Source organism: Anopheles stephensi, chromosome 3 (assembly GCF_013141755.1).
Source record: "Anopheles stephensi strain Indian chromosome 3, UCI_ANSTEP_V1.0, whole genome shotgun sequence".
NCBI lineage: Eukaryota > Metazoa > Arthropoda > Insecta > Diptera > Culicidae > Anopheles > Anopheles stephensi.
The window spans coordinates 32,861,816-32,881,194 of NC_050203.1; the positions used below are offsets into that span (position 1 = coordinate 32,861,816).

Sequence of the window (19,379 nt, forward strand, 5' to 3'; positions counted from 1 at the left end):
AGGAAAAAAAACGCCGTTTCCAACTGTTTCTAATTTATTATAATGTTAACCCTGCCGCTCACATGCACAAACATACAAGCACACAGCTGCAAACTGTGGAGTGAAGCACTCACGAGCCTTTCGCTGCTTGGGATGTTTACATGAAGCTGAGCTGAGTGAGTGGTTGCTTTTCTATGTACAACAGTGGCATCGGTAGAAGCACTGTGCGCTGTACATAAAGCAGCTGAGAGCTCTGAGTGCGTACAGCATGGGACTTGTATGGTAAAAGCAAGAAAGATGAAGAAGGGTGCAGGGGTAGGTCAAAGAAACGGGCAAGCATCCCCAAGAGAGCACTTATATTTGCCCGTACCGTAGCGCATTATATACAACTCGCTGGAAGAGATCATGCAAAGGAGTAGGAGAGAGCGAGATAGAACGCGGCCATCTCGCAAGCGGGAGAGCGAGCCAGCAAACTTTTACCCAAAACTGCTGATGGAATAATAAATGAACGTTTAGAAACGGTCCGTGAAGCGGATGCGAGTTGCAGGCGTGAGTGAAACAGTGAGTGTGAGCAGCGCTAGTGAGAAGGGAGAAAGGTGATGACGTGCAGCGCGGATCGCCGTTGTACATGGAGTTTCCTTTCCAGGCGTGCTGTGTTCCCGGTGCAGTACATAGTTTGACTGTGAAAACGGATCAGTTTTTCTGGCAGCTTCGACCGGTTCGGTCGTGCCGTTGAGCGGTCCTCAGCTGACGTCAAACTAAGCCTTACTTAGATAAGCAACAGAAGCCGAAGCAGTGGTTCAGTAAATAACAATCAGCTCATTAGAACAGTGTGAGAGAGTGTGTAATTTATGATTAAAAAAATAAACCGCAGAAAAGTAATTACATCAATTTTGACATCGCGTACTTTCGACGTAGTGCCCTCTTGTTGCGTCGTAATTAGTCGGCAGCCGCGAATCGTGAACGCGTGCTGAGTGATCGAACGAAGCGAGCGCCCAATTCACCAAACATAAGCAACGCAGTATATAGTGGTGAGTGACTTCAGCTTCCCCGTGGGCACTCCGCCTTTTATGTACACATGCGCTCGCGTTGTACACACGCATACGGTGACACATCGACAGCGCGAGGTGTGCGCTGTGTTGAGTTGAGTTCGTAGCGGCAGAGTTCTTCGAAACGTCGCCACGTTTGGATGTGCATCGCAGTCGCCGGGATATCAATACATCGCAATTGATAGCTGCCGCGGTACATACGCTTTTGACAGTTGAATTCGCGCACGCGTAACTGTGTGAGTGTGTGTGTTTCCAGCATACATCGTTACCACCACCGTCTCCGGCCGGCCAGCTATTGCACCTTCTGTCATCAAGCGGCGAAAAGGTGAAGCATCACACTCGATCGAAGCAAGCTGGTGTTGGTGCGAGTTTTTTGGTATACCTTTTCTTCGCTGACTCGTAGCCGGTGTGTTGTCGTCGTTCGCTGACGATCTGCAGCGACAGGGTTTTAACTGGTGTAAGTGAGAAATAAGTACGGAAAGTGTGAGAAAATAAACGCGCGCTAGATCGGCGTACAGAAAATAAAGCAATAAAATAAAATAAATTAAGTGAAGTTCTAAGAAGAAGTGCATTTAAACGAATTGCACCGTGAATAAAGCCCGCGTCAACATTTCTGCAAGCTGCATAATAGCTTACGCCCTGAGGAATAAGTGAAACTCGGATGGAAAATTCCCAAAAGCAGTGTTGTGGTTGAAGAAGAAAGAGCAAAGAATTAGAAAGATCACTTTCTGGTCGGAAAACCGTTCTGCGTTTGTGTGTGCTATCGCCTCTCTGCTGCTGCTGCTGCTATTGTGTTTGCTTAGGCGTGTGTGGATGTGTGAGTGAGGTTGCTCGCGATCAACGGGAGCTGTCCTTCTAGCTCTCTCTCTCTCTCACCGTCTTGCGTCTTTTTCAGCGGCGTATTCCGTCAACAACGATGTTTTTGCGCCCGCGCGCGCCGTTAAGAGTGTGTGAGTGTGCGTCTTGGCCTTCACAAGCGTTCACTTAAGTGCATAAGCCGTTCGGGTGTGTGTGTATAAGTGCAAAAAGGTAATAAAATTGCATCCAGCGAGAAATTCATATGCAGCAGTGTAGCAGCGACGAATGTGTATCTGTGTGAGTGAGTGAAAATACAGCTTAACACATCGTTTGAAGGAAGAAGAAGCATAAGAAGCAGGAATGAAAAAATAACAAAGCCCCCGAGTGTATTGTTCTCCTTTGATGGAAAACAGTTGTGTGTGCGCGCATGTTGAGTTGGGTCAATAGAAAAAGCAGTGAAAAATAAAAGTGTCTCGCACACGGAGCAAAGAATAGTGTGTGGAAACGTGCTGAAGAGCACGGCAAAGAAGAAGAGTGTCGTCGGCACAGAAGAAAAGTGCAAACATCAAAGGGAGGGTTGCAGCAAAAAAAAAAAGCGCAAAGAAAAGAAAACCCAAATTGCTGCAAATCATAGCCGTCGAGTGAGACGCGCCGAGGTTTATGCGAAAATCCAAGTGAGTGGATCTCAGTGAGATAGCGTTTTCAATTCGCTGTGTTGAGTGAGTGCAGAAGAAAAGAAAAGAAATCAAGGCCTGCTGTGATTGCGTGTGTAAGCGAGTGAAAATCGCGTCGACAAGTCTTTGGATTAATCGGGGAAAAGCGAGCCGGAACGTCAACATGCAGAAGCTGCCGCTCGTACAACAGGCAGCCCTGAAAGCTCGTTGTCAATTTCGAAAGGATTAAAAAGCAATATCTCGGTGGCCGCCCGCACTAGGCGCCCCCTCCCTTTCGAGCAAGTGTGTCGAGGACTTACCTTTCATCCTCCTTCCTCTACATCCAATCACCATTCCTCCCCTTCAAATGGTTCTGCTACCACCGAACAGCGAAGTCCTGTCGGGCGACGCACCATTGTCCGCCAGCACGGAAATGGCCAGCGAGGGAACGTTGGTGAAGGTGTCGGGGGTCGATACGACCAATGGCACCACCACCACCACCACCACCATTACACCACCAACAACAGTAGCAACGGCAATCAGCATCTCCACGACGACGACGTCGGCAACACTGACCGATGACGTCACGGGCGCGTTTGGCAGTGCTGGGCCGCTGTCACCGTACCGACCGAGCCGGGTAACGCTCGGATCGGTCTATCCCTGCATCACGTGCAACCTTTGCAAGGGTTATCTGATCGATGCAACAACGATCGTCGAGTGTTTGCATTCCTGTAAGTAACCTTACCTTCCACTCCCCAAACCTTAGTTTGCTTTCCGTACCACCAATTAGACACGCTCGAGCGAGATTTGATTTGCGCGCGAGTTATAAACAAACACGCACACACACGCACATGCACACGCAATATCAATCTTTTCTACTACTGGAAGCGGCGGTATCCGGGTGAATCCAACGCACACACCGACACACAATGTAGGCGCGCGCGAACCGGCGAACTGTCAGCGGGAACAGTTGACAGTTAGGCGCGTTTGTTTACAATATACACGCACACACATATACACAGAGCAAGCGGGAAACATCGACGCGTATGCCGTATCTCAAAACCACACAAGAGACGACAGGAGCAAGCGGGTGGGTTTGAAGAGAACAGGAAACATATTGCGCTTGGAATGTGTATTCCCTTCCATCTCACTTCTCATCTCACCCATACCACACGACCGAGTGTTTCGTTCGCAACAAAGAAGCACTGGGAATATCCACACAATATGGGGAAAAAGAAGAAGCCGTGGAGCTGGAGCCAGCCGTAGAGTTAAGTTGCGTGAGGTCGCATCCGACGGTGACCACAAAACTAAAACACTATTCATTTCGAAGAGTACGCCAACATTACCACCACCACCACCACCAACGAGAGCTATTTTGTGCCCGTCCGGATATGCGTCCAAAACGTCAACGTCGTTTCACGAGCTTAGTAGGCACACCACACCATCACACCGCACTACTTATCTGCTACTAGATGACACATTTTTCGAATGACAGCTGGTTAGCGAATGATGATGATGATGATGATAGGTATTAGAAAGATGCGCTTCCCGGACTGCAACCACTCGTGGTATCTCGCTCTATCTCTTGCTCTCACTCTCTCTCACACAAGCGCGCGCGAATACAGGCGCGTGATGTCGTATCAGTTTGGACGCGCGGCCTCTCTAATTATGATGACGTACGAATACCACCACCCAAAAGGGAGAACAACATTGCAACGCCTCCTCCAAAACCTCCCCACCAAAGAATGTACCCGAGTGTGTGTGCAACTAACAAAATGAACTTGCGTTATTAATGTTTACCAAGCGACATCAATATTTTTCCTTCGATTACCTACAACGGTCCCACAGTACACTAATCAAATGTTTCTATCTTCTCTCGTTTTTCCTACTTTTCTTCTGCTCCCGGACACGTGTTCGCTGGACTGGACGCCACAGTTTGCCACAGCTGCATTATGAAACATTTGCGCACGGAACAGTACTGCCCACAGTGCGAAATGATGATCAACAAAGCGAAGCCCAACATCAAGTGAGTATATTGGCATTTGTTTTTGCTAAATATTGTTCTCGCCCATTTGCACAAAATGCTGCAGCTGCTTTATTTATTAGATGAAAGATTCGGCGTTTGGGGTTTGCGAATGCACGTCGCACGTACGCGCGTTGATTAAATTTGAAAATTTCAGTTTCGGTTATAACGTAAGCAACAATAATGATGATGATGATGATGATGATGATTGTGTTGGTAGGCCGAGATGTTGATTATAATCAGGTGCCAATCAATCGTTATTTGGGTGCTTTAATTTAATTCTACAATTCATTCCGAGCTTATTTTGGTATTAATGACAAATGAGGAGGGAAAGGGGGGTTAGAATTTTCTAAATTTCAATCAAAATAAAAAAAATTTGTTATCGAGTTGTTTGAGTCCAGCTCTGCATTATGACAGTGATAGCTGTTTGAATCTCATCGTGGTGAGTCACCCATGATGACTCATCTTGCCGGATCTTAATAATCGACTAATGGGACTTCAATTTTGACAGTTTGATTCCTCCGGAATGCTGTGAGTGCAAGTATCAAATAAGACTCCATACAGCAGCATGTCTTTCCAATGTCTTCTTTTTTGCTCTAACTCAACTATCTCAAAAGTTGTCTCAAGAGCAATTGGAAACAAGTCCTAAGTTGGGTCAAGTTCGATAATGGGACATATCAATACAGCCTAGTGGAGTTGGACTGCCATACAGCTTCGATCTCTTTCTCATATAGGACTCTGCCATCTTCCCTAATATGCTGCATAGTTGTTTTGAGTTAGAAGTCTCATACTTTATTGCTTCTTTCGTCACCCTCACCCAGCATTTTCCTTTTACCTACCAGCATTCCTCATAACACAGTAAAGCGCATAACATAAAACAAAAATCCTATATAAGCTGGAGTCCCACAAGAGGATGCCGTCATCACTACCAAGTAACAAAACAGCACCCCGAAACGCTAGCCGCCAAACAAACAAATGTCTCACCGGAATGTACCATAACATTCTATTTTTCGGGCAAGATTTTACAGCTGTCTGGTCTTTATCGCTTACCCAAGATTCTATTCTCTTCCCCCTTTTTCAATGCTCAACGACACCGCCGACGGAAAACTGCTGACAGTGGAGAATCCTTAGGGACAGTTTCCCTCCAGTCGTTTGTCTCGCTTTTCTTGGGCGTACTAGAATTGAGGACTTTAGACTTCAAAGGGAACACCACGACTCGAGGAACTAACAGCCTGGGTGCGCGTGCCTTGTGTTGCTTTTCGCGCTCCTGGAACGTGTGACATTTTTGTCGACTTCGTTTTCACCTCCGAGCTCAGTTTTTATAACTTTACACGCCCGTTTGAGAGCTCCCTAGTGTGGTGGTGGAGATGCGGGGATGTTGAGTTGCAGGCAACTGGGCTTTACGATCCGTGGCGAAGGCTGCGTTTTATGGAGGTGCAGACCCTTATGGATGTGTGTGTGTGTGCGCGCACATGTTGTGACCGTGTATAGTTATTCTCGCCGTCTTTCCCACTTTAGCTCAGATGTTCAATTGGTCCGTATTAAGACGTTCGTTAGTGGCCGTTGTGTTTCTGGAATCCTCAACTTTCCCTCCCTCAATCCTCAATCCTCAAGATGTGCCATCAAGTGCAGGAACTTTCAAAGCGGAGCATACATCAAATAAATCGATCGACAGTCAGATTGTGCCCTGGCATCGAAATCGGTTATTATTTGCTATTGATAAATTCATAAATCTGGCAAATATTCTTATCACAAGGGGACAAATATTGTTTAAAAAAATTACACCCTTACCATTCCATTCCACTTGTTTCGTTTTTATTATACTTTGTTCCCTTCCCCAGGCTCACCGCCATTTTGTTCATACCGCTCATGTTTGGTGAATGGCAATTGAATTAAACAATAATACAATTTCACGATACGATTTAAATTTAAAGCCCACACACACATTGCACACAATTGTGAACCATAATTGAGCCAACCGTGGCAACAATTTCCACTGGATCCCCATTTCCGAATTTGTTTGCTCATTACCAATCACAGTGGGGAATGGCACGGTGGGATAAGTTGTGGTTTTACATTATTATATTGTGTTTTATTTTTTTTTGGTGTGAAATATTGATTATAGTTGCTGTTTTGTTATATTTTTTATAATTTACTTCATGTGTTTCTAGTTTTAGTAATTTCGATAATCCATTTACGTAAAGTTCCACCAACTTTATAAAACATTTTATGCTCGTCCCCAATTTTTTCTCCTATTTTGTCCACCTAAACCCACTGTGCAGCACAAGGGTCCCCGGTACAATGGTACACCAAATTCCCGGTCCCTCCTCCCCTCGGAGAGTGTGGGAGTTAAGCACTTAATTAAGAATTAATAATGGAGCAGATGATGTTGAAAACGAGCAACATGGACAAAAATACCGAATCATAATTTCCATACATCCGACACACGATACCCACACACACACGCACAGAGCCGCAGCCATATATTGCCAAACATTTCATCGATTCTTCCCCCCCCCCTCCCCACGGTGGCGATGACGGTGGGTTTTGCGACATTGACGACTACCGCCTGTCATGAGAAGAGGATGTCAAAGCATTCCCAATCGACGGGAGAGGAGAAGAACGGTGCATGGTCGGTGGTGGATTTGGGCTGGAATGCGGAAGGATCGATGCATTGTTCGCGAATGTCATCCCGATGATGAGCCCTTTTGCCCTTGAGGCTTTCCGCGCTCACCCGGACCCACGCCGTCCTCTCCGTGACGCCACACGTCTATTATTGGCGCGCGCTTAATTATGACACCTTCTCGCTGTATCGGGTTCGGGCTGTGTATTGTGGCTTTCCGGAGAGCAAGGTAGCAGTAATCGATAAGGTTATTTTGTATGTGTCCCTCGATAGGTGTCCGCTGTTCCTCTTACCGCTGCCGAATGTTCTCTCCGGGTCCTCTCCAGAATATCTAGTCATGAAAATTGTAGTTCCAAAATCTGAATACTATTTTACTGTCTGGACGAAAGTTTTTTTCGTCCGCAACTCGCCAAGATAGAAAGTAGAAAAGCACCAAAAGTTGCTATGATTAACTGACACAAGTGTCGTAAATTCCTAAACTTCTCTTATTAGAAAGAGAGCAAAAAAAAACCTACTCCACAACGATACAACTCCGGCAGCAGTCTCTTTCCAGACAACCGAATAGTACCGGAGCACGGAATGGTAAAGCGTGCAGCAATTAATAACACCACATCGCACAAGACTCTGCTCTGCTGGTCCTTCTACCATTACTCCTGCTGCTGGCACTTGAGTTTTTCCAGTTGCGGAACAATTCATTTTCATTTCTGTATTGCACCAAGCTGTGGCTGCCGCCATCCCCAGTAGAGGATTTGTTAGAAAATTTGGAAGCCGAAAGGAGGAAGGGATGTTTTTTGGGAGATTATTTGGTCAAGGGAGAAGAATATCTGTGTATGTATATAAATTTGGGTGTCTGGTTTGTTGTTCCTGGTCTGGCTGTACGTGTTTGTATTAATGCGGCAAATACATTTTGCGTTTCGTTTACAAATGTGTTGTTTGCTTTTTAAAGAAATTAATCTATTTTTTTTTGTTGGCTTCTTTAACCTTCTGGCTGTGTTGTATTAACCATTGCTTTGGTTGAGTTGTCACAATTTATATATTCTGAGGAGTTTATTAAATTTTACTACTAACTTATATACTTTTTTCGGGGTTTCTATATTCTTCAGTAACTTAATCGCAATGCTCCTCACTCATACTGTTGCACTTATGATTTAGCAGTTGTTCTTATTTATCATTTAGACTACTTCATTTGTGCCAACATTTTCCCCCAAATCGACCACATTTAATTTGACCGAAAAGTTAAAGCTCCCCAATTCTATTTCTCCCACAAGCGTGTGCCGCATTCCCTTTCTAATACCCCCGTACATCCAATCGTGCCCTTGGGACGAAACCGGTTGAACCTTTTAACCGCCATATTTATTAACCTGGCCGTGTTAAAATGCAATTGAAAGTTTTTTCCCCATTTGGTTGCCTGGCCAAGAATTAATCTTAAAATATTTTAACCTCAATAATAAGTTGAAGGTTTTTTTTGCAGGCATTTCTTCCTTTTCTTTGCTTAATACCCCAACACCACATAGTTACGTTGGTGGTGTGGGCCCGTCAAGGCGAGTCAGTATTATATCCGGGGCGCTCCGGGGTTGTTCTGTCAAGAGAGAGAGAAGGCTTAGACATTTTTGCCAGCACAGCGACAGCGTTTCGGCTTTTCGGCCTCTAGTGGAATGGAATTTGGGTAAAATAATCCACCAAACTTCACGACTACGTACGTTGCTACGGGGGCTTTTTTTCACTGGGTTCTGGTGGATTTCCGTTCGCTCTATTCCCGGGTGCTTCGTCCTGCTGGTCTCTTTATTATTATTATCCTCCAAAAGGTGTGTAAGGGCCAATAAGGAAGGAAGATTTCGTACCGGTCCCGATATACGTGCGGCGAACGGATGGCAAAAAGGGGGAAACAATTTTTCTTACATTTCAATACTTCATCATCCTTTACGAGCCCAATTTTTGGTTCCTTTTTGTATTCTTGGTAGAACTATCGGAAGGATTCTGTTTCTGGAGGGTTTTTCATTGCTCTTTCGCCTCGTCGAAATATTTCAATTTCCTTCGTGTCTGCCGTTCCCCGATTGTGGTATGTTTCTCGCTTTCTTTCCTTCCCTATGTGGTTCCCTCGCACATAAAAATAGGGGGCCACGGCGCGATATTTGCCTCAGTTTTTTCTTTGGAGATTCAATTTTGAGAAGTTCCCGTGCGCGCTGCTTGTAAGGAAACTCTCAATCTTCCTCTGGTGATATGGTGGACGGTGTGAGAGACATTGGAGAACCACCACCAGGGCCTTATCTAATCCCTACTCGAATGCATCTGAGCATGCAAGGTCCGTGCAAGATCTGCACACAGAGTCACATGGCAGTTTCTGAAGGCTTAACTCTCACCACCAGACACGAGATTGGCTGCTGTGGATTCAAGGATTCACGGTTCTGTCTGTCCAGAGAACTAAGGAGGTTTTATCTCTTCCCGTTTTTCTATTTCCGAATCCCAAGACATACACACACAGTCACTCTTGTGCTGGTTGACCGTAGAACCACACGCACATAACTCTGGAACACCAGGAGGAACTCGTCACGGGGCGTTTTTTTTGTCAGTAGTCTTCGAAAGGAACTGAAACCCTTCACCTTCGAGAACGCCAAGCGCCGTGTGGGGTAAAAAGGTTCGTCGTCTTTTTTTTTTGCTGGCTGTTTGTCTACACACAGCCAAAAAAAAGGACCCTTTGTGTCCGTTTGCGCATTTCCTGTTTTGGTCGCCCAGAGGAGTGAGCATACCGGGCGCGCGCGAACTCTGGCGTCTAACACCGTGCCCGCTGTGTCTTGTGTGTAGGTTTTTTTGTTTGTTTGCTTCTCAGTCTTAGGAAAGGAATTCTTGCTACCGAAATGTAGAAGCATAAACGGGGAGACACATACGGAGCGAGACTAAGAAGACTAAAACTTCGAGGGGAGCATTAGTGTTCTAGTGGGGGTCTTTCTGCTTGGATCATATTTTTCGATTATGTGGTTCGGCAGTCTTCCACATAGCTGGTCACCGGCGGACACCCCAAGAACACTTTGCAACGCTTAACCCAAACACACACACAAAACCTCTGGCGGGATGTGAAAGATTGACCCACGTTGCCTCTATTTCCTGTCGCACTGGCTGGCACTCGCACTATGTGTGTTCCTCGCAGAGACTACCACCCAACTAGTAAAAAGGCTTTTTTGTGCCGTTTTTGGTGCTCTAAACAGTTACGGGATATATTATATTGCTGATAGAGGAACTTCGGGAGCAAGAGGGACACAGAGCGTGAGGTGGTAGACGCTTCAATGAAACTGCTGCCGCGTGTACTGTCGGAATCTTTTTTTTTTTCTTTCGGAAAACTCTAGGATCCCTCTCAACAACAAAACGTAAAAACTGTCAAAAACAGGATTCCTCATCTGGTTAATACCCTGCTCACCTAGGGAGAAAAACCGGGACGATCGTTGCTAGGAAAGGCGCCTCCTAAACTACTGTGGGTTTGTGCCCGGACGAGCGGAAGGAAGCGAGAAGGTATGCGGTGGCAGGGTGTGGCTTATGCGCGAACAAAATCTGCTGCTTCTTCTTTCCCGCGTTCCGGACATCATGAAGCAAATAAATTGCAAAAATATACCCACCTTGAAGCAGTGGCTCGTGTGGTGGAAATGTGAGGAGAGGAAGCAAAGCAACGAGGCAACGGTGGTATCGCAAACTGGGGAAGAGTGAAAGTAAAAGGGACCATATTCCCTTCAATCACGTGTCTAGAACTTAAACATCGTTTGTTAATGCCTGTGTGGTTATGTATGCGTGTGTGTGTGTGCGTTCGTTCCTCATCATTATCATTGGTATTATTCTCCTTACATAATGCTGTTGTCGGGAGCATGATGTCTGGGGGTTTTGGCAGCAGCAGCAGCAGGATAGCGTGACACGGGGTAAATAGTGAATGGGATGAAAAATACATAGAGGCTTTTTTTTGTTGTTGCTGCTTCTCTCCAAATGGAAGGTAGACCCTGCACAAATATTTTGTTCCGGTTCCTGGGGAAATCCCGGATAGGGAAATGTAGTGAAGCAGAATGAACTGTGGTAATGGTAGTGTGCGCTGTATGTGGATCGCCGTTACGCTATGTGTTAATAAATAATACACTTGTGGGAATAGTTGTAAGAATCATGGAAAAAGAAGTCTTAATATTTGTGACACTTGTTGGAAATGAACTTGACGTTTTCCTAACGAAAAAAATACAGTGACGGACAAAAGAATACAACCAATATTACATTCTGATTTTCGATCTCCTGTTTTCGATACTAGCATATTGAAAATCATAAAAACATTAACAACCATTTTGGTTTTGTTGGAAAATTGTTAAATCATTTAAAAAGTAAAGAATTTTAAATCATGGTGTACATGAAAACCTAAATGAAGTAAAACAAATGACAAAAAATATATAACTTGTTTTATCATTAAAGATAACTAATGATAAATAAAAAATAATTGATAAAGATAAATAATTAAAAAAAAATTGATTATACTCTTGTACTAGGAATCGATTACTCATGTTAAACTGAGTTTTTCATAAAATCTTAATTTATTTGATAAGAATAGGCCTTAATGTTTCGATTTGCAAAATAAGTGGTCTTATTCTAATGTTCGTCACTGTATGTGAGAATTTTTTTATTTTTATTTATTTATGTTTATATTTCTAGAATGACGGCTTAACGCCGTTTTGAAACATTTTTTAAATATTTAATAAGAAACACAATAATAAACTACCCTCATGCAATTAAGAAATTTCGAGTTCTGGTAGCTGTGATGTTGAAACGTTGCTTCTTTGGCGTTGGTTTCTCTCGTCTTGTCAAGGAAATTCCTCTAAAAACCATCCAGTTCTAACAGGGAACATTTATCATCTTCACTAATTGAATGGAGGACATAATTTTTCAGCCTAGAAATTTTATTTAATGCATGAGAGATCTTTCAAGTTGGCTTATTAGCATGGTGCTATATCCGAAGAATTCAAAGAATGGACGTCTGGATATCGAGAAACTTGACCATTATATTTTATTATTTTCCTTAATCATTCTGTTTTCACATATGTACTAAGCAGTTAGGTTAATACTTTTATTCATCTACTAGTAGCTGAGAGTCTTTCATGTTTTGAAACATAAAAGTTGGCAAAAAAATTGATCATTTTGAATTACATTTCAAGTGTTGATTAGCGACAGATTTCATGATATTCAATAATAAACTGGATGGATAAAAATAGCTATGCGTATATAATTATTTCCATCACTGTAGTCGTGTCACAACAGATTACAATTAACACAAGCTTCTTTGAGAAAATAAAAGTCTTTCAAATAGACGAGTGCACAAACGGAACGTTATTTTCTTCGCTTACTTTCATGAAGCGAGTGGTGACTCATTTCCTTAGTACATCTAGAGCAATGCGTTGTATAGTTATCCACATGCTTCAAACATGCGCCAGCGTACATAGCATTAACAGCGCAGGCGGGTCTCGTCGTCTTACGCAGGGCAGTAGCCGCTACAATATGCATTCGGAAGCCGCCACCGTGTAAGAAAAGCATAAGGAAAGAACGGAAAACAATTACCATTGGAAGAAGCAGGAAGAAAACGTGTTTGTCTTAAAAACCGCGCCGCACCGCACAGAGAAGACCGCTTAAAGTCGGGATAGCCTGTGTGTTAGTTCTCGAGCATAGAATACACATTACCACACACACTAACACACTCAAGATTTAATGGATGTGAAGTATAGGGAATTTACAATCCTCCCGGGTGGGAGAATTCTCTCCCATCATTCGCTGACTCTTTTGCTCGCATTATATGCTGCACGCACGATCACATGATCGATGGGGTGAGTCGTGCTGTGGATCTTTCGCTTCTCTTCTGACATCGGGACTTTTGGGAGGGATGCTCTCTCACACCTTCTTGCCGCAGTGTTGTTTCTCGAAGATGTTTGAGCGTCTTCCGCCAGCTGAACGGTTTTGTTTCACAGAAGAACGAGAATTCTGTGTGGAGGAAGAATACCATTCGTTGGAAGAGTGGACTGATGGCGCATAAATAAACATTTTTTTTCAATTTTTTAATTAAAATACAGTTATACAGTTCCGACTCTTCTTTGCATGCCAAGAAAATTGATCGCTAATGTTGTGTTAAAGATGAATTATGTGCTGACAAATCTAACAGCAAAGAACGGATTACAATAATTAACTGTGATCCCCGAACACGAACTGTGAACTCTAGCGCTTTGAAAGGGTACCGACCCACTAAGACCCTTTGCTCACCTTCTTAGACTTGGAATTATAACTAAGGGGTAAAAAGCCCCTTGCTGGAAAGGGTCGTAAAACATTATTTGTGCGATAAGGAAGAGGAGGGTCCCGAGTCTCGCTAACCTCTGTGTTCACGGTTAACTGTGCGTCTTGTCCGGATATGAGGTCGATAAGCAAGAGACCGTACAAGGACCAAAGAGAGGGTACCCTATGGGCACAGAACTGCGACAAATCTTTTCTAGTTTTTTTTGGTCTCTCTCTCTCTCTCGCTCGTTACATCCACACAATGCTGCACAGTTTTGCCCTCAAAGTAAGTGGATTCAAAATTAAATTCAAAATTTGTCTTCCTTTCCATATGCCACATAGGCATGAAACGCGGCCAAAGAAACATAGTCTATCGGAACTCATTTCCATTTCCTTTTGCTCGAGCAGTACTCTCGCGGGGACTTTTGGGTGGCTTTTGCACCGGGGTAAAAACGTCACCTCAACAACAACAGCAAAAAATGCTGACAACTCATTCAATCATGCATTAATCATGATGATCCTTCGGCAGGACCACCACACTCCCGTCACTAAAGTGTAGGCCAGCCCCCACTCGGTTTTCGCCTGACTGCGTTCAAATGTTCATCAAAATGGGATGGATTTTGTGGGATGGGATGGATTTTGATTTTATGTTTTATTTTCTTCAAATTGCCTATTGGCCTCATGCGTGTGTGTGTGTTTCATCTTTTACGGGGGCAGTCTCAGCAAAAAAGAAGCGGCTTGCATCAATTGATTGAAAGTGGTTCACTTTTGACAGCAGCAGCTTTTCCGCTGTGATGAATGTGTGGACCAGAGTTGGATATGATAAAAAAAAAACTTCTCAAAGATACATTTTTTTCGATGTACTATTAACAGTAAAACTAAAGTAAAAGCGGACCCGTCAGCAAGGAAAAAAAATCCGCCCTCACCGTAATCATAATGAAACAGTCATGTGAAGTTCGTACGCAGCTTCTTCAATTATTAATATCCTGCTGAAATATTCCCTGTTATGATGAATATAAATATATACCCACGGAACAGCACAAAAACATACAACTGAGACCCGTTTTTTGTGTTGTGTGTTTCACTCTAGAGTTTTTTTGTTGTTGTTCTACTTTCCGTTTGGTTGTCTATTTTTCGTTGTTTGGAAAAATTGCCTTGTTGCGCTTTCGACATTCTGGTGGCACCTGGTTTCGGGCCGGAGACCTGTTTCGTTTTTTTGCAATATTCCAAATTTTCGTTTTAACTTTTATTCCTGCTTTTACTGCTGTGTGTGTGTTTCTTTTTTATTTCGTGTTGTTGTTAAAGGGAAACCAAAACTCAAAACACAAGATTATATTTAAAGCAAAAAAAAGGAACTTGCAAAATACTGATTCGTCCTTAAATCCATCAGCGAGCACCACCACCGCGTAGTTGTTTTGGGTCCTCGGGCTGGAGAATTGCTGGAGCCTGTGTGTGTGTGTCTGGGGGGTAAGGGGACACACACGGATGCAGCGGAAGAGCTGATTGGTTGAGCGAGTCCTGCCAATAGACTCAGGATTCGGGAGGCGATCCACTTTCGACCCGTTGTACAAACGGGTACACCGCCGCCCGGAGGCTCAGTTTGTCCGCTTTATCCGGTGTGTTCTTTCATTGAAAGCTGCCACCTCCTATCGCTCCCCAAAATCACCAATCCTCCCATTCCCCCCCCTCCCCCCACCTCGGTTTTGTGTTTTGTTCCACTTGCACTTTAATCGCATCGGAAATCGCACATCCATCCGGATCGGATGCGGCCGGACATACACACATACACCAGCAAACCTGGGGAAAACGGAAAAAATAACATCGAAAATACTGCTGAACTCCGGAGCTCAGGTCTCTGTGCCGTGCCGCCGCTCTTTCGCCAATCCGGCGATCAAGCTCTGAGGCGCGGTGGGCTGTGGGGAAAGAGTCTGAAACCTGCGGCGGGATGGGCCTTTCGGTTTGCAGCAGGAGTGTGAGACGCACAGGGGCGAATGGGAGTAGGGTAATAGCCATCAGTATCAGTAATGGCACAAGAGCGCACTGGGAAAAAGCGTCGTCCCGAGTCCAGAGAGCATAATCATGTTTCAATTGCGCCCGCAATACGATTCCGATGCTCTGCCCCCTGGCCCTCACGACTGCCTTCCCCCCGGTATCGATGTGTTCTCCGGATTACCTTCATCTCTTCTGCGTTCTCTGTGTTTCCCCACGGTTTCTTCTCCCCCCCCCATTTCGCCCTTGCTCCCCAACTTTATTCACATCATCGCAGGACTTGGGAAATCGAAAATCCAGATCTCCATCTCCTCCGTCTCTCTTTGGAGTGTTTTGGTCGTCCGGATTCAGGTCCGAGCGTTTGTTTGGGGGCCGAAAGGGATTGTGGAAAACATGGGCGAAAAAGAACGAGAGAACAATAAAAAACAACAACAACGAAACGGAAACAACACAAAAAACGGTGCCTTGCTTGCCCCACTCGCACATAAAACACGGGCGGGCTGCCTGCTGCAAAAACGAATCGCCGGAGCTCAATCCGGAGTTGCTTCCTGCGTTTTTTTTTATACTTTTTTGTTAATGGTTTTATTTTGGAAGGGGGCCGTTTTGCCTAGGTTGTGCCTCGGTGTGCCGATTCTCAATCTTTCATCTCCCCACGCCACTCCTTACCTATCCCTCGCCAGGATCGTCAGGAAGGCCGCCTTCCACATTCAGCTATTTTGGGTACGTTTGTTTGACTGTGCGAACGGGGCGACTTACCGAGTGCGAAAGAAATGGAGCAATGCACAATTGCATTTTATGGTTAAACTGACTGGCGGCTGCAACAGCATCGTGCGCAAACCCTGGCAAACTAACAGTGAAACTCCCTCGGTCGCCACCTCTAAGCCTACCTCGGCTTCTGCGGGAGGTTTGGAAACAACGGAGTAGACAAAAAAATCAATAAAATCCAACTGCTGCTAGTACTGCTGGCGACGACGGCCCACAACGACGATGATGATGTGGCCGCCCGTTCTGGTGGGGCTTCCGAGGGGGCTTTGGGGCTTAGCCGGGTAAACATCGCGAAAGATCATGTGTGTGTGTGTGTGTGTGCGGGTCAAGCGCACGCGGCGGTGATGACGTTGTCCGTCCTGTGTTGTCCGTATGTTTGGATTTTATTTTCTATCTCCCGTAGTCACTTGCTGTTGTTGTTGTTCGCTGGAGGTACATCTCTAGGGAGCTGTTTCTAAAACTCTACTTTCAATTCTATTTTTGCATCAGCGCATCATATTTTCTACCTTGGGCGAAGGCGTGCTGGAGGCTGAACAATACTACGACGCAAGAATTCGGCTGTGTCCAGCATGTTCCAACCGAAAGCGACTGTGATGAGTTCTGCAAAAGGTCGTATTTTTCGCAACAGGAGATAATTTATTGTGAGGTGTTTGTTGGAGGTTTTTTTTTGTTTATATACCCACCTTCAATATCTGGGACATCGCCATGATCATGGCTAGCGTGCTCGATCGTTGATGATCTTGAGAGTTGTGAGGTTGTAAAGTCAGGCTTTTGGCGTGGAGTTTGAGTGCAATAAAATGATTCCTCCGAACCTTAAGGCCTCGTTTTTTGTTTTACTTCTTCTTCAGCAATGCTAATTATTCGGGGAAATCAATAAAGCACGTTGGAAACATCGGTTTGGAGCAGCAAAAAAAAGTCTTCAACGGAACTCATCATTATAGTTTGTGTTTTTCGGAATCGGTGTCCTGAAATGGAATTCTCCAATGGAAAAACATATTTTTAACCGTTGGACAGCATGATATGCCTCATGCTTTTTTGCGTTGAAGAATTCGTGTCAATCGTAAAAGAGAAACTCCGAGGGGATACAGCCAATGCCAATTTGGGTCCTTGGTAAGCCATTGTAGCTTTCGTCTGCTATTTATATCCTGCTTGGCTGTGGAGCCCTTTAATTGCTCCTGAAACCTTCAAACATTTCTTAAATTCTTCTTGAATGAGTAAAAAAGAGTCTTGCGAGGATCGTGCGTGGTCAACAAATTTAATTTAAATAATGTTAATATCTCTATGCCCATCTCATTAAAGCTCATTAGAAACGAAAATATAAATTATTTACCCACTGCATTGTTACGCCTTTAAAACGCAGCCAGACACTACCATTTGTATGCAAATTTTAAACGCGCTTAAACAGCGACTCGAAACACTGCGCTAATTCTGCTGGACTCTGTTAAAACAGCGGAGTGAATAAGAGTTTAAACCTTTCATAAAACAATAACCCAAAAAACCGTCTCCATCTCGCAGAAGAAAGTGCATGTGACAATAGAACCAACCAGTTGGAGCGTCCCTCTATGCTAGTCCCCGGACACTTCTTCCTGTATGGAAAACCTCGGCGATCCATCATACTGTATTGTTGTAATTCTTTTTTCCTGTCATAGTTGGAGCTCCCTTTAAACCACACCACCACCAACACATCCTCAAGCTCCTCCCACCCCCCCAATTTTGTCGCTAATTGTCGCGAGACACATCGCATTATGTCACGCGAAGAAGAGTGGCAGCAACGACTTAGTCCTGTCCGTTCTACCGGTTCGGTCGCCGGTAGTCAGCGTAGCAGCAGCAGTAGGGTGTGCTGCTTTAGATTAATATTTTCCACCGGATGGGACAAATTCACGCTGGCAAAAGAAAGGACCTTTCCCAGCAGAAGAATGCTGTGCCGCCCGTGTACAGGGGATGTGAAGAAAGGATCTGGGAGTTTTTTTTTATAATTACCATTTTAAAAAGAATCATTCCCTTGTTGAAGAGGATAAGAGATGGTTGGTTCTCGTTGGCTGAGCGACTGTTACTCCTAGTTTGTCACAGCGCTTTGGTTTGGAAGTCGGGAAGTTTGTCCTCTTCGCATAGTTGACTGTAAAGGCAGAATTCCCAGCTCTGGGACTGCTTTGTGGCGAAAGAAATCGGGACTTCGCCGTAGAGGCAGATGGAGTTCACGGCAATAGGAGGACCTCGCGTGAAGGGTTGAAGACATGCAGCTCCTTTATTGACTCGTCTGTTCACCTTCTCTGTTCCACCTCACAGGGCTCCGCGAGTGTCTTTGTTGTTATCACTGTACCCATAGTATATGTGTGTGTGTGTGTGTGAGTTGTCGGCGAGAGATGGATCCCACCAGGAAGGTGGGTCCACCATGGTCGCGCCCGCGTTTTGGTGCGCCATAAATTCCACCCGGAACGAGCTCACATCTCTCACACAGCTCTGAGCTGTGAGGGGGTGAGTTTGACTGGTTTTTCAGCAGCAGCAGCAGCAGCAACTGTAGCATTCGCTTCTGGCGCTTGGGTCTCGTCTTTTTTCGTTTGCAGCGCTTGTTGATGATGTCCAGAGGGCGCGGTAGGTAATAGTGAGGTCAGCAAAAAAAAAAATGTTGGACCGGTTTTGCGTGTGGAACACGATCATAATTGGATGTGACCTCCGCCGTGGCATGGAAATAGTAGTTGGTGGATATCTCTGGTGTAAAGCAGTTCGGGAGAGAGCCTCACGTCAGTTGGGTGTCCTTATCGCGAGAATGGAAATTAAAAAAATGGAGAGACGAGTATCGCCGAACCCATCGACACACTATGTGTGTGTGCTGTCTGTGTGTGGACAGATACTACTGGTCACCATGTGAAGATGTCCCTTGGGGGAAATTTCCCTCTTCACAATGGTGTGTGTTCGGGTGCTCCAGGCTGTTCCTCGCAGGCGATTTCATGACGTCCAGGTTCAGTGTCATCGTTCGAACCGGGAACATCGTCCACTCGCGAGAATAAATTGCACTGATCAGACGGAACGGAAAGACATATCACCAGCCGCCACCTGGAATCTACGGCGCGCCCACACAAATCCGCGAGGTCATCAACTTGGGGTTGCCGCCTGCCGGTTCGATGCAACTTATCCGGGTCGGTTGGAGAAGAAGGACATTTATCCTTTCCAGCGAATGGAACGATAAAACCTGTCGAAGGCAACGCAACGCCCGACCAGGCAATGCT

At 45.0% G+C, this 19,379-nt stretch overlaps 1 protein-coding gene and 1 long non-coding RNA gene across 6 annotated transcripts in view; one reads left to right on the top strand and one right to left on the bottom strand.

Annotated features, from left to right (window-relative positions):
* The first annotated feature begins 677 nt into the window (after nucleotides 1-677).
* Nucleotides 678-19,379, top strand: part of LOC118509564 (polycomb group protein Psc-like) — a 29,122-nt gene continuing 10,420 nt past the window's right edge. Inside the window, exons 1-3 of one of the 5 annotated variants that reach the window (XM_036050324.1) lie at nucleotides 678-782; nucleotides 1,924-3,210; nucleotides 4,415-4,505. In XM_036050324.1, coding sequence (XP_035906217.1) covers nucleotides 2,847-3,210; nucleotides 4,415-4,505 — 455 coding nt within the window. In that variant the 5' untranslated portion in view covers nucleotides 678-782; nucleotides 1,924-2,846. Of the gene's footprint in view, nucleotides 783-872; nucleotides 1,011-1,153; nucleotides 1,486-1,923; nucleotides 3,211-4,414; nucleotides 4,506-19,379 lie in introns of those variants that run through there. The other 4 variants (XM_036050323.1, XM_036050322.1, XM_036050321.1 and 1 more) reach the window with 4 other exon arrangements.
* LOC118509565 lies at nucleotides 806-3,819 on the bottom strand. Its single transcript, XR_004905893.1, has 2 exons — nucleotides 3,225-3,819; nucleotides 806-1,480 (listed from the first exon to the last, which is right to left on the bottom strand). It is a non-coding gene; the product is annotated as an uncharacterized LOC118509565 (long non-coding RNA).